The sequence below is a fragment of the Pyrgilauda ruficollis genome, unplaced genomic scaffold (assembly GCF_017590135.1).
Source record: "Pyrgilauda ruficollis isolate IOZ18807 unplaced genomic scaffold, ASM1759013v1 scaffold41, whole genome shotgun sequence".
Lineage (NCBI taxonomy): Eukaryota > Metazoa > Chordata > Aves > Passeriformes > Passeridae > Pyrgilauda > Pyrgilauda ruficollis.
This window is the reverse complement of record NW_024525601.1, coordinates 3,329,663-3,345,431: the sequence shown is the minus strand read 5'-3', so window position 1 is coordinate 3,345,431 and position 15,769 is coordinate 3,329,663. Positions and strand designations below refer to the sequence as shown.

Sequence of the window (15,769 nt, the reverse complement as noted above, 5' to 3'; positions counted from 1 at the left end):
CCTATGAAGAGCAGCCTTGCCCTCAAGGATACTGAGTGCACCTCTGAGTTGGGTGTCATCTGAGGGTGCCTGTTTTTTCATCCTTCAGGCTCTGATAAAAGGTATTAAGCAAGGTAACTGGGCTGTGGGTAGACACATGCCATTAACCACTGACCTTTGAGTCGGATGTTCCAGCCAGCTACTCACACAGCTAACAGCCTGCCTATCTAGACTGTAAGATCCCGACTTGGACATACCACGATGCTCTAGGGAGAAGTATCAAAAGCCTTGCCAAAGTCAAGGTAAACAACATCCAGTCATGCTGCCATAGAGGACAAACAGGATGGCAGGACATGGTTAACCCTCGGTAAGCCCATGCTGACTGGTCCTGGTCACCGTCTTCACCTTCTTGTGCTCAGAAGCAGCTTCTCAGAGGATTTGCTTTGTGGTTTTCCCAGGAAGCAGAGTGAGGCTAACCAGCCTGTAGAGCCATGGCTTGTTATGTTCCTGTTTGAAGACAAATATAAAATTCACCTTTCTCCACAACCTTTCGAAAACAACAGGGATGATAAAGAAGGATGTTGCTGCCTATGCATCCTCAGGCTTGTATGGGTTAAGATTTCTTAAGAGATCCATGGTCTGATCTTCTTCAGCTACTGCTGTTTTGTCCTCTCCCTGAATCCTCTTCTGGGGTGCAGAGACCTAGGAGACAGCATGTCCACACACTCAACCTTGTTTCCCTGAAGTTTTTTTTTTTTTTTTTTTTTTTATTTCACATATTTTTAATCAGCTAATATTGTCTAACACACTTTGCCTGCCAGGGGGCCTGTGGAACTGTTTGCTCTGCTTACATGGGATGTATTTGAAATGGTTAATGAGAACCAGTATTCCTAGAATACACCGCCATTCTTTTGCCTCCTTTTAAAAAAAGAGGTGTGTGCCACATGGGTGTCTGGAGGAACTGGTTCTTCCCCATGATAGTTTACTTGTTTGTCTGCATCTGATGGTTGTGGATGTTCTTGCAGAGGAATTCATTCTTGCCACATAATTAGATAATTAGTTTCCAACTTTGATAGGCATTGCTGCAGCTGGCGGTGTGCACTGTCCCTAATAATTAATATAATAGACGAGGAAAATCAGCTAAATTAAGTTTAGTATGAACTAGATACCCAGGCAAGTGCACTTAATTCCACAGGCAATTACTTCTATATATAGATATTTGGTCTCAGTGGATCTACTTGTGACCTTATCAAGCACTCAGCAGAGAGAAAGGAGAGAATTGGTAGAGTATGTTTATAGAAATATAGTGGAAACCAAGTGAAAAATGCTTGATTAGCAGTAGAATTAATTAGTGTGATAGTGACTGGACAGAGAGTATTGATAAGTAACTTTCTGATGTTTTACACCACTTCAGTCTTAGTGCAATTTCCAAAAAAGTCTGTCTCTGTCCAAGTTGCATAGCAACATTTCTGCCTTTTCAGTGTATGAAATCCTCCTGTGGCAATGTCTCCTACTCTGTTGGCTAATTTTGTTTGTGTGATGCCCTAAAAGTCACTCTGCAGCTTTAGTTTTGCTTTCATGTTGCCTGAGAGCTCCTGCCCTTCTCTCTGTGTTGCTCACGAAGGGCATGGTGCAGCTCCCTGGCCTCTGAACAAAGAAGCAGCAATTTCTGTTTACCTTGGACTTTGCAGATAGACTGTATGTGTTATCTCTTTTATAGTCTAGATTGGAAGGATATTCCAACATGTGTGGAGAATTTCTCTATTAAATCCTCCTTGAAACTGATAGCCCAAGCATAAAGAGTAGACTTCATTTTATTTTAGCTAAAAAATTTACCTCCTTGCCTATGCTTTTTATTTCCCAGGGGCATTTTAACATAAAATTGTTTTCCTTCCTGAGATGTCTAACAACTGTCTCTTTCCAGGGACAATGTTGTGAATGGAGTGAAATAGTATGATAGAAAAAATGTATACTCATAATGATAGGAAGAAGGCATAAAGAAAAAAAGGGGAACTGGTATGTTTTGTTGACAGACAGATGAATCTTGGAAAAATAACAGAGATTGTAGAAATATTGCTTCATTTCTAAGGTTATTATATTACACTGTGCTTAAGAGATTTTTTAAATAAGTTTCTCTCACAATTTGAGGATTTGGCTTCTTAGAGGGATAGCTTCATAGCACAGTCTCAACACAACTCTATCGTCCTTAATTTGTCTCAAGAAAATACAAGATGTGAAAGACTAGAATCAGTAAAAGTTTCTGATTTTTTTGAAGGTAAAAGTTTCTGATTTTTTTGAAGGTGGGTCAAACTTGGCAGGAGAGGTACTCTGCAGTCACTGTACTTGGGCAAATAAGGGTGAGGAGGCAGAATGAGCACAAGAGTCAGCAAAGTCAGTGTTCTCTGAGCTGAGGAGTTTGCACTGAGCTGGGTAATGGGCTGCAGCTCCTGGGTTCTGTTGTACCCATGGGATTTCAAATGGTAAGCCACTGCACTTAGCCTGGGTTTGTTTAGCAGTGCCTGACTGAAGGCTTGCTGTGGTTGTGAAATATCACGTGACTGATTTATGTCTCTGTAAACATGAAATGAGTATTTTTAATACAGTTGTATATTCCTCACTTGAGCTAAATTCCCAATGTCTTTCTTTAAAGGTTTCTGAGATAAAAAGGGCTTAACAGTTCAGTGTTTCTTTAATTTGTTCCAGTAGTTCTTTTTTAATAGCTGAGTTTCTATAGGAACAAATGTTATTAACTTTTTATTCCCAGTCTTAAAAGAATCATAGGCACAGTGGCTCCTTGTCGCTGTTTTTTTGGCAGCAGCAAAAATGCCAGAAATATATTATGCAATAGAAGTATAATAAAGTTGTGCCTATGCAGGGGGTCATACCAGTCTGTATTGCCCCTTCTTGTTTGTGGGACTTTAGCCCACTGACCTTTGCTTGTACCTGGCTGGTTTTCAAAGACTAAACAAGCTTCCCTGTGTGTACTATCATTTAGTGGCAATCATACCCTTGCAATTCTCAGACACCTGTTCATTTACCAGCTCAAATAAGCCTTAGTTACCTTATTCAAATCTGGTCCACGCCCAGCTGTTTCTCCCCAGCCCGTGTGTGTTGCCTGCTCCCTCAGCGTGAAGGTGCCCCAGATATGAAAGAGCAGGTTACGTAAAAGCCGCCCTCGGTGCGCGGCAGGGCCGAGGCTGTGGCTCCCTGGTTAATCCCAGGCTGCACCAGCAGCTCCGGAGGGGAGCGGGTGGTGGGATGAGCAAGCTGCTGAAGAATATCTAGCTAAGCAAAACATGAAATAAACTTGGGCTTAAACAAAACAAACATTATGGCTATGGGTTATTTTCTTTGAAGTCTGGCAAATCATAGGACAATAGAATGGTTTGGGTTGGAAGGGACCTTAAAGATCATCTAGTTCAACTGCCCCACCACAAGCAAGGATGCCACCTAGTAGATCAGGTTGCTCAAGGCCCCATTCAACAAAAGTTGGAGATAGTGTGCTACCAAAGGGAGCAAGATTGAATCATTTCAGCATCCTCTGTTGGGGGTGAGAAGGAAGTGGGAAGAGCATTATCAGAACACTCTATGGAGACTATGCAAAGAGAGGTTAGCACGCTCACTCTTACTGATGCTGGTACTACTAGAAGGAGAGACAGGCTGATGTTTACAATCCAGATAAGAACATTCTTCCTAGATGAGGCTTCCTAATTAGAGCAGTTTCTGTCTTGGGATTCAGCCTTTCATGTGGTAAATGCTCAGTTATAAATGTATGAAGTTATTGATTTTCTGATGCCTTGCCAGCAGCTCATATATTGAATATTTAATGTAACCCAAATACTTGTTTCCTAGAAATACTGGAAGATTAAAAAAACCAAATCAAACTCAATCTCTAGAGTTCAGTTTAACAAGCTGTATGCTGGACAAACTAAAGAGGAAGGTATGAAATACCTGTGGGATGGGTAAGGAATCCTTTCCAGCAGATATTCAATGTCTACACTGACTCAGATGGGCTTGGATGGGTGGAATTGCAGATGGACAGTCGTCAAGCTTTGTGAGTGATGAGTGTGGCGGTTTTCATCCTTTTATCTGCTGATTTGCAGATATCTGTGAAGTATTTTGAAGAGGTCTGTGAAAGATATTTTAAGAAAAGAAAGTACATGTAGGTTACAAAGAAATTTGACATACGCCAATTTTTAAGGTAGTCCAAACTCATAATTGAATTTTTGTACAGGGTGTGAAAGGATGGAAGAACATTGTCCAAACCAATATTTGAGATTATATTCTTTACAGTTTATGTTCCCTGTGTTTCAGGATTAGTTCTCCTCTTGCTTTCAGACTTCAGTGAATGGAGCAAAACTTAATGACCTTTGGACTATTCCTAAAGTTAAACATGTGAGGTACTGGATTCCTCTCCAAGGAGAGCACTTCAGCTTAAAACAGTAGTAAATAAACTGACATAGCCCAAAGTTAATTACAGCAGGACCTTGAGTCAAGGTTGGATCTCTTAGTAATTAAGTAATTAGGAATACTGTTGTTTACTTTGATACATGCAAGATTTAAATATTTGTTTGGGGTTTTTTTTCTGGAGATTTTAATTAAATGAGCAAAATGTAGTTGTATTGCTACTTCCCCTAGCAAAAACTTGTGTCAGCAATCTATGTTTTTGCTTTAGATCAAACCAAAACAAACCAAAGGCTTTATTTTCTTGCATGGAGATGCTGTTAGCTGTGCTATTAGGAGTATTAAAATAATTGCCACTTAACTGTGTTTACTTGTGCAATAGATTGTATTGTAAAATTTATTGTGTTCCCTTGCATGAAAACTTACAACATGAGTAAACAGTCATCTCTGTTAATTGGGGTAATCTTAATATCAGTATAAGTATGGGGGGCAGGGGGAAAGAACTAGAGACAGTCTAGTGAGTCAAGCTTTATAATTCTTGTGAGAAACTTCTAAAATACCACTGAAGTAGGTTTCAGAGCATGAAAGAATTGGGGGAGATATGAAGTGGGGCTGTTTTAAGTCCTAGAGGTGCAGAAAACTGCTAAAACTGTTGGATCAGATGTGCCTGCTTTGCTCTGCCATGTCTTCACAGGTGATTGTTCTTTATTAATGAGGTTTGCAGGGGCTTATCTTGCTGTGATACAGCTGGCAGTTTGAAGAGGTGGTTCTGGGCATTGTGTAGCTGTTGTACCAGTGCTTGAAGAAGTTAATCCTTTCTCAGGTGAGCCATTAGAAAAGCTCACCTGAGCTCTGACAGGTGTTGGGCTGCTGCTCTGGGGCAGAGTGAAATGGATTTCACCTTCCTCCAGCCCCCTAAAAATTACCTGGTACATGATTTTCAGGAAGATGGAAAGAAAGGCAGAGAAAGTCACTGCACAGGACTCTGATTGCTTCTTCTCCTTAGAGTAATTGTTGTTGTGTTAGATAGCAGGACTCTGCTTCTTGAATGGCCTGAAGTTGTGTCTGAGGAGGTTTAGGCTGGATATTAGGAAAAGGTTCTTCACCCAGAGAGTGCTTGGACACTGGAATAGGCTCCCCAGAGAGGTGGTCACAACACCAGCCTGACAGAATTCAAGGAGCATTTGGACAATGCTGTTAGGCATATGGTGTGACTCTTGGGGTATCCTGTGTAGGGCTAGGAGTTGGATTTGCTAATTCAACTCAGCATATTCTGTGATTCTGTAAGTCCTGGGGCTTGACTTCATCATCTGGATGTGCCTGCTCAGGTTGATCACAACACATCTGTTTCCACAGCAAATGAGTCATCTGTTTGTTGCATTGTTGTGTTTGTCCCTTTGTCATCATGGTAACTGTTGCAGGTTTTTTTTACTGAGCCTTATGCTCAGCTTTAGGGCTGATCCCAGCCTTTCCTTTCATGCAGTCTTTTACAGGTCAATGATGAAACTAGTTTCATGTTTAAAAACCCAAACAAGAGCAAAAAGCTCAGCTCCAAGCCTGATTTTTTCTGAGCTAGTGAATGTCACAGTTCCAACTGAAGCATCACATTCAAAAAGGAATAAAGAGAGCAGCTTTTATTATTTTCATGATGCCTCCTGCTTCTAGCTGCACTACAGCAGTCCCTGTCTGTCTTTCTTCAAGTTCTGCTCACTGAGCTGCTACCCAGTCCCTGCTGTCTCTCTTGCTTCTCTGCTCCACTTTTCATTTTTCTTCATTCCCATTTTGTTTATCTCTTGTTCCACCCTCCCATTTCCCAATCTCTTTGCCTCTGGCACTCTTAGAACAGCAACGCCCACAGTGCTGATTAATCTCTTAACAAACCTCAGATTCAGTAGCAGGAGTTGGAACTCTACCAGGTTTTGGAGAAGACTCTGACCTTCATCCTGGACTGCCTCAGCTGGACTCAAACATGCCAGAAAGGAGGAGATGCAATTGCTTTAATGCTTTTCATCTGTTAATCTGGATGATTCACTTCAGAACTGTGACAATTTCTGTAACCCTACATTTGAGCAGTCTCTTGTGACTCTTCTTATTTTACACACCAGTATTCCATACAGGAATGAGAGAATGGAGGACACCAGGACCTCTTCAGGAATGTGCAGAGGTGGATGGTTACAAACAGTTGTGTTGCACAAAATCTGTGAACCTTAGTGAAATGAAATCTAAATATATAATCTTATATTTCATAATAGTGCAAAATCAAAATTTAAATTGCAGTCAGCAACTTGCACTGTAGGAATATCAGCAATAGGAACCATATGGAACTTTCATACCATCTCAGTAATATTTTATCCCCAAGTTCCTTGTTTCACCAGTTCAACTGGAGAATTCTTAGATAAATGTGCATGCATTCTCTGTGAATAACTATTTCTGGAATCCTAAAACACACTCCTGTTGATCTTTGGCAAGCTGGCAAGTTGTGTCCTGCTCTTCAAAACAGGATGAAGACTATTTGTGGTCTAGTTTGTCATCTTAAGTTAAGCAAGAGATGAGAACAGGTTGTCCTGAAAGGGTGTGGATGCCCCATCCCTGGAAGTGTTCAAGGCCAGGTGCCCTGACCACTCTGATCTGGTGCCTGACATTCCTGCCCATGGCAGGGGGGTTGGAACCCCCCTGATCTTAAGGGCCCTTCCAACCCAAGCCATTCTATTATTCTAGGAGTTCAATCTCTGATGGTGCTTTTAAGCTGACTCTATCTTTACCAAGCAGTCTTCAGTTTGAAGAGGAATTGTCCTAATGTTTTTATTTCTTCAGCATGAGAATTGCAAGGCTGGATGTCAGAGCACTGCTGCTTCTTTCTGACATAAACTGCATGAAAGAAATAACCTACAGCGTTTTTAATTTATGGTATTCAATACCGGGATATTTTTATTACTCTGGAACAGAGACTATGGATGCCAGTGAGACGCAAATTTTAAATGAGTATATACTTTCCAAAATGAATTCAGTTTGTGACCTCTGTTGATCCTGACTCGGTGCCAGCTATTTTTGAGTTGGTGTCAGCAATATTGATGCCATATTTATCAGGAGCTGAATGACAAGATGAGACGATCACAGTGCTTTTAGGTGGCAATAGTGATTGAGCTGGGTTAGAGCAGGAAGTGTAGATGCAGGATCAGCATTTCACTCCTCATCCCTAATGTTCTGCTGCTGCTTAGGCCTTTCTCTGTTACAGTGCCTACTGTCAGGGTGGCCTAGGGAAAGACAATAAGTCAGACAGATTTCTGACTGACTTTTTTATTCACTTTCCCTGATGCCTGATGAAAAATCGTTGTATCATTTGCCATGGAGCTGGTTCTCAGGTGTTAGACTGAGTTTTATGCTCCAAGATAGTTATTCCTGTCATGATAAAAGCCGCTTAAGCAGGGATGTCTTGTTACTAAAACTAAACTGGTTTAACTTCATGGTTTAATAATTCTGATAATAAGAGAAGTAATAAGTGTGGCAAGAATCACCTACTGAAAAATTATTCTCAAATTCAAATAAAGTAAAAGTTTAGACTGTTTAAACATTTATTTCCTTATATTGAGTTCAAGGAGGGGGTGGTGGTATCAAAACAGCAGAAAACATAGCTAGTTCTTGACAAACAGTACTGAAGTTCAAGAATATCTAAGCAGCAAATAGGTCTAGAGTTTTTTTGTCTTTATTATTTATAGTTGTTATCTATGTGGGTTTTATTGTTCTGAGAAATTACTTAAATCTGGGTGATTCTTAGCAACATATATTGTGTCCTGGTCTGAACTGGACAAACTGCTCACTGACCTTGAAGCCTGCAATGTTTTTGCATCAAAGATAAGTTTGCTTGCTTCTTGGCATACACATCAGGAGTACTGTAGAAAAGACTTGAAACTCACAGGAAATATGAAAAGCTGAATGAAAAACAAATAGAGTTAATGTCTTTGTTTAATGCATTTCTAAAATGAAAGTTAGGCTTTAATTTCTAAAATGCAAGTTTGCACATTAAAGCTCTCCTCTTCCAAAGTTACCATTAAAAGAACAACTGTTTAGAGGTATTTGCTTACTGGCAAATTATTTATGGAAGCTATGTCTGTAGATTCCAGGTTTTTTAGCTACATTGTGCTCTGTCTGGGTCAGATTGACAGAGTTTTATTTTGCTGGGACTGAGCTGAAACACTTTGGAAGTGTTAGGTACCTAGTGCAGAAATTCCCTGAAGGTCTGTATGACGACAGCATTGCCTTCTTGGAAAGCCTCTCACAGATACCATGTTCTTTATATTCTCTAGAGTTTTAAGAATTAGTGGATTCTCTTTGTCTCCAAATAAAGCCAACAGAACTAATGCATGTAACAGCTGTGTCTATAACCACCTATTCTGCTTTTTATTTTACTTTACAGACATGAAGTCTGAACAGAATGTTAAGCAGCATATGAAGTTGATGTTTTAGTGACCCAAACAGAGCTCAGCATTGTACTGTCAGTGCTTATACATGCTTTGGCCCTCAAGATGCGCATTTTTCACTCTGTTGGACCAGATGCAATATCTTTACCTTATTAATGTGAGGATGTTTCCCTTTCTCATTCAGTTGTACAAATACACAAAATTATCTGCTTTAAAAGTCACACTTTTCTTGTACAGCATACCTGTGCAGAGCTAACTGAATAAGAGAAAATTTGAATCTTGGCTAAAGGTAATTTAAGGACAAGTTTTACAGATCAAATTTTGCTGTTTGATTTCATTGGGATTGGTACCTGAATGCTTTTAGCTTGCCCACCCACAACCACTCCCCCAAATAATTTGTAGGACTCAGGCTTCAACATAGGTACATAATTCATACAACATTTGGTAAGAGAGAGCTGTGAATAACTGAAGCAAAGGATGGGGAAATCTAAGCTGTAAAACCCACCTGGATTATGATGAGCTGTTCACAGGAACTCTGTGTTCTCTGAAAGTGGTATATAAGAAACAAATGTTAAATATTTTAACTCATGTTATTTAACATAGGTAATGGTAAACCCAGGAATAATTCATAAAAATGGATTCAGCTTCAGAAAAAAAAATTTTAGGAAATCCACAAAGTGATGGGAAAGTACATTACCATGACTGTAAAATCTCAAGGTACTGATGGAGAGCTCACACAAGGTCTTAATGCAAAAGCCAGGTGCACACCAGAGAGAGGGACACAGGATGGACTGGACCTGGGAGAATTTTTTTTCCATTTATTATCCTTATTATTAAGCACATTGTATGTTTTCCACTAATAGGGAGCCAGTTAGACAAAAGATGCAGCAGTACTAAAAGGGCACACAGGGGAGGGAGTTGGAGCAGTGCCCTTCTGCCCCAAGAGAGATCTCTGGCTCTCCTGTAATGGCTGAAATTCTTTCAAACACTCTAAATAATTACTCCATAAGATGATTGAAAAATCAGGAGAGTTTGCAGGGGAAGGGGCGATGGTGATGTTAGTTAATCAAAGCTGTCAACTGGAAAGACGTGGGTATGCCTAAAAAAGAGGAAGGGATTCAATGGAAAGAACAGATCTGTTTTTCTTTGTCAATTGTGGGCACCATGTGTTTAGTTACAGTGCTTTGTAAAACTCCAGCGTGCTAGGACTAAATGTCATGCTGATTTAGGATGGGCACAATCTCTTTAAACTTGCACCATTCACATTTAGGTGGAACTAGGAGAAAGATGAGAATTTTCTCTTTCTAAGTTGTAAGGAGCTCAGTAAGATAACTATTTAAAAAAATCATGGATAATATAATTTCAGCATACTTTATGTCTTCTCAATAGCCATATTTCATATGTTTTTTTTAATGTGAAAGTCTTTTTTTCATGAGTAGGATACAAGGGAAAATATTCAAGGTATGGTTGTTTTCTTCTAAAGTTTCACAGATGTAATTCTTATGTAAGCTAAGTTCTTCTGTTACCTGCATGGTGTGTTGTTCTTACACCAGGAAAACTGAATTCATGTCTCCTCATGTGTTTCAGGTCAGCAAATTCCACCCTTAGATCCTCATGAAAACAGTAACAATGGAGCAATCAAACTTGGAAGGCAGGCTTCACAGACGGGTAGGCGGTGCTGCTGACCCAACTTGATCTTTTCAGATTTACTTGAAAAACAGCACCATTTGCTTTTTTTTTCACTGAGAAAGGACTTCGTGATCTCAGTGACGTGGCTCCTTATCTTGAAAGCAGTAATTTCAATACTTCCCATGAGCAATAACGCAAGGACCAGAAGCAGAAGGCTTTACTTCAAAGGGATTTTGCAAAACCCAGTTGGAAAATCCTCTCTAATATCCTGTCAAAATTACAATGTCAGAGTACTCCGATTCTCTGTTTAAACCAGTGACTGGTTTTTTTTGGGGTTTTTTGGGGTTTTTTTAATAAAAAGATCAATTTTTAAATAAAATTTAGGCTTGCTGCAAAAACTTACTTTCTTACATTTGCAAAGTGGACTTGGCATGTTTTTAGAGTTTTCTCTGTAATAATAGGGTGAAAAAATTCCATAAAACCTGAATTTTTGGTTACAGTTTCTCTGCCATCTTTTTAGCTGGACTCTGCTTCATGATTTTTCTAAATCTGCAGCTTCGTCTCCTACTTTCAGTAAACATCAGCAAGAAGTGGACTGAATTTGCTAACTGAAGAAAAAAAAGGATCCAAAGTATGAGTGAGTGAATGCAGTTTTTATGGACTGGAAGTCAAAATCGGTGTCAGGAAGTGCTGTGTATGTGGAAGAAGGAGTTGTCATGGAATCTAAAAAAACAAACGTGAATGTTTGCTTACAGATGTAATTCCCTGAATTTGTAAAGTAGTCTCCTCAATTGTCTGGGGATGTGGTGTGGAAGGCACACTATTTGATATCTTTGAAGCGTGATGCACTTGGAAATGCAGTGGAGGAAAGAATTCCTACAGAGAGTTATGAAGTGGAAATAATGTAAAACCGTATGTGTTTTCAACTTCTGTCTTTTATGAATGTGTGTGACTGAGAGGATAAAATTCAAATTTATCTTCTTCATCAATTTCATTGGAAGTGGGAATTAGAGTAAGAAACGCTGTATTCAAAGCCAGAGCCCAGCCTGAATTCCACAACATTAATTTGCTCTCTTATGAGGAAAATTATCACCACTGCACATTTTCAGGAGGGCTTATGAAAAGCAAACAAAAGGGGAAAATAACTTTCCACAATAAATCATGAGCAGGCAGCCTAGAGCGTCGTTTCCGTGTTGATACACAGAAACCAGACCTTATTGGCTGGTTGTGAGATTGCTTAGATTAAATGTCACTAATTGTTAGGGCTTGAAACAGAGCCAGATAAAATCAACAGGAACATTTTGTCTCTAGAGGTTTTGGAGTAGCATAGGTGGGAAATATCTGTCTGCATTTTATTTGAGAACCTAGGCTGATTGTTTTTTTCACATATAAGTAGTTTCTCCTATATTTTAGCCTCCTTTGAAAATACTCATTCTAGAAAATATGGCCTTGGATATTTTAGCTAAACTTTCAGTTTTCAGCTGTGCTGATATATGATCCATGTCTCTGACTCATTGCAGCAACTATTTTACTGATAATCTAGGGGTATTTAAGTGAAAATTCAGTAATCATCATTGTTGTTAGCTGGGGACGGAGACAGGCTCCTTTAGGGAACATTTAATTTCATCCCGGTACAAGCAAGTCTACCAGGGATGCCTTGCTCTTTCACTTGGGTGGGGAGGGAAAAGCTTAACGTGGCCTTCAGTGCTAAGGAAATACCAAACTTACTGACATCACAGGTTCATACATTTTATGGGGTCTATGATCCAATGTTGGAAGAGATATTATTCCTCCTAAGTAAAACCCTAAGAAAGAGGCTAGACCAGTTACCCAGAAAACAAGGTGAGATTGAACCCATGTTTGTAGAGGTGTCATAAACTGTAGTTCAACATATAGCAGTTATCCATAATTGATTTTTAAGCTTTTGTAAATGATTGTTACATATTTCTATTTTTTTTTTATCATGGCATCTCAAAACTTAGTAAATCCTAACTGAGATGTCTGAAAGCTTTGTAAGACAATTTTGTGAGTACCTTGTATACTCTAATGTATGTTAGAACTGGCAATTGATACTGATCTTTATGGCATGTTATCCTGAACAACCAGCTCTCACAGCTGGCTTTGAGCAGTATGTGAATCAGAACAGGTTTATAAGTTATATGTTAAAACAGTTTTAAATTGCAAGTTTTTACAATGGATCTCTGACAGATTTTAAATTTGAATGGTGACTACATAGGTTTTGCTTTTGGTGGGGTAAATCTAAATGGCTTTATTCTGCTTTTAGTAAAGAAAAATATTTAAATTAATAAGGAATCTGATTGTAGAAGTTCTTGAGATTTCAGTTACTGGAAGCTTCACTAGGGAAGTCTGAAGCCAGAAGAAAACAGGCTAATGTGCTGTGCAGATATCTTGCATTTTCCCTGAACACAGGGCTCACTTTTGACAATGTTGTAGTCTCTCTGCTGTTTGTCAAAGCCAAGGTGCAGCCTCTTCCAATGGGGCAAATGTTTGTTAAAAAAATAGTGATGTTAAAATGTAAAATTAATGATTTCTGCTTCCACTGGTTGCCTGTTTTCTTGGGAAGTACCACCACCCTCATAAACAGCCAGAAAAATGACAGAAAACCCCCAATCTCAGAGTTGAAGTTTTAGCAGCAACTGGAATCCCTCTTAGTAGTTAATGGCTGGTGAAAAGCTGAATTACTGTACTGGAGCACCTGACTGTGTAACTGATCTTCTCTCATAATAATAATAATTATTATTATTAATAATAATAATATCAACACTGCAGTTCTTGGTTAGCCAGCTGGTGCTGGATTTGCCCAAGACTGATTTTCTCAAGAGAGCTGGCAGCAGGACTGAGGCACAGGCCATAGTGCCAAGGATATTTGGTGGAGCTTGTTTGCACTGTGACTCAGGACTGTGACTGTCCAGTTGAGGGTGACTTGCTTTTCTGGCTTGTCGTAAACAAGTTTAAAAAAAGAATTATGAAGGAACTAGTTTTTGTATATGCTCTGCATATATGTGTGTATATAAAGTACAGTTTTATATTGTTCTGCTGACATGTAGTGTTTTCTCGCTATGTCTGGTTCTCATATACTACACATTGTATTCTGTAAGTACATTTTTCTGTTAATGATCATTTCACCTTTGTGAACTTAAAGTTGTGGATCAAAGGTAGCAAGAAGATAGAGATATGCATAGGTACAATTTTTGACTTGCCATTCTTGTGCATGAAATGGCATATTCTAGAAAATGTTTGTCTTGCAGACTGAGAAATCTAAAAACAGCCATTATTATTCAGGAATTGGAACTTAGAAGTAATAAAGTGACACTCAAAAAGCTTACTATTTTTGCTCACAGTACAACATGTTATCTAAATTGCTGCAATGTGAGTTGTATCAATACCTAAAAAACTTATTTGTCATCCCATGTCTTCACTAATCCTTCATGGCACATGGGAATAAGTGTGATTAGATAGATTACATATGTGAGCATTCTGGCTGTCATCAGACTGTTTCACTACAGTGATATATTTTACTAACCTACCCTTAATTATTTAAACCAGAGTCAGTGATAAATTTCCAGTTTAAAATCACCTGCTCGGTACTCTTCCTCTGTTTTGTTTATATAAGGGCTTTGATTGGGCTGGACCCACTCGCTTCATGTATGGGATGCTGCAATCTGTTAATACTTTACCTTCTGTTTTACATATTAATTGTATCATACCTAATAATATTTTTCCCCTAAAATGTAGTTTTTGTGTTTTATTTAACCTACAATGATTAATGCTAATAAATGTTTTAAATTTCTCTGAATTGGGGCTATCTCTGGTTTCAATAAAGCAGAACAAAATAGCTCCTATTTTGCACGTCCTTTGCTCTTGGAAAAGGGCTGTCTGCAGTCTGTGGATTACTTACCTGGGATTTAAATGCTGCTTGAAACGTGTGTGGATGGCCTTTTAACAGAAAGTGAATGCATTCCTGGGGGATCCTGCAGTCCAGATGAACTCCCAAAAACAAGAAAAAGAAGATTTGAAAATCCTTTTGCTAATATTTGATTTATCCATTTGAAGAGAGGGACCCGAGTGGCCAGCATCTGCTTAGAAATTTAGAATAGTAGCTGTCAGTAGAAAGTGAGCTTCCAGTTACCACTTGCTTTAAATAGGAGCAATGACTAGTATGGCTTGTAAGACACTTCATCTTTTGTATGCTTTTATTTTGGTGTACATTTATTTTTTTGCCCTACTTTATGTCCCTCCCTCAGACTTGTGTCTAGAAGAATTAACACTCTCTTAAGAAATATGCAGTATTTCATTCCCTTTGGTGCTATTGTTTCAAGAGGTATTTAACTACACCAGCAGATTTTTGCACTGTTTGTTTCATATTTTCACAGTTATTACAACAACTATGAGGACTATGAATGAAGGGCTGGGTTTTTAAAGGAAAAACAGGCTTTTGGAGTAAGACTTTTCTGACTGCCATGATAAATTCAATACATAGCAGTATGCAAGAAGCAGTATAACTCAAATAACAGCACAGAACACCACTTTTCTGTGTAATGAGAAACCAGTGTTTCAAAGAGGTTTCATATGTGGTGAGTTTAGTTACTGCTGGAAGACACACAGGATCTGTTCCCTGCTTTAAAGGAATTACAATTATCTTGAAAAAATGTATCTTACCTCTAGCTGTGCATAAACAAGAAGGAACCCAGGTACATAACTGTAAACTAAAGGGTGATGTACTTAATTAATGGAACTCTTAAGCCCCTTAACTATTGTCTGTGTGTTGGAAGATCTGAAGTGAATGCTGTTTTGCCCTTAGGTGTTTGAAGAGAGTTGTGCCCTTGAATGGATCAGTCCTTGTGTTGTCCGTGGGATGTTTTGCATGGCCTGGAAGCATGTGCTTGTGCTGCTCTAGGTTGAAGTTGAATTTAGCAATGAGAGGGGAGCTATACAATTGACTGGAAAATAAATCTCCTCTGCTTTCCTTTTGAAGATTGAAGGTTGTGTCTCAACGTACTTAAGGAAAAGTATTTGACATTTCAGTCTACAAAATCTTCACCACTGCAGCTTCAGTCTCTGCAAAGAACATCATAGGACACCCTGCTGTGATCTCCTGACCACTGCACTGAAATCAGGACAGCAAGGCTGATGAAATACTCTGTGTAGCTACTTCATACCTCCACCCCTTCACCTAATCTGCAAAACTGTTCAGGCCACTACCAGGTTTCTCTCCTTTCCCTGAAAGGAAAACAGTAAGCTGCAGTATTATTTTTTATCCCCTCTCGGTGTTGTTTTATACAAGGCTACAGAATAATTTTCTTTAAAAATGTAAAAAC

The 15,769-nt window shown here is 39.0% G+C and overlaps 1 protein-coding gene across 1 annotated transcript in view; it reads left to right on the top strand.

The window, feature by feature from the left end:
• The window catches only part of RAB31 (RAB31, member RAS oncogene family), a 60,005-nt gene extending 46,961 nt beyond the window's left edge, over positions 1-13,044 (top strand). The window contains exon 7 of the mRNA XM_041477598.1: positions 10,389-13,044. Within this exon, the coding sequence (XP_041333532.1) occupies positions 10,389-10,486 (98 nt within the window). The 3' untranslated portion in view covers positions 10,487-13,044. The remainder of the gene's footprint in view (positions 1-10,388) is intronic.
• The last annotated feature ends 2,725 nt before the right edge of the window (positions 13,045-15,769 follow it).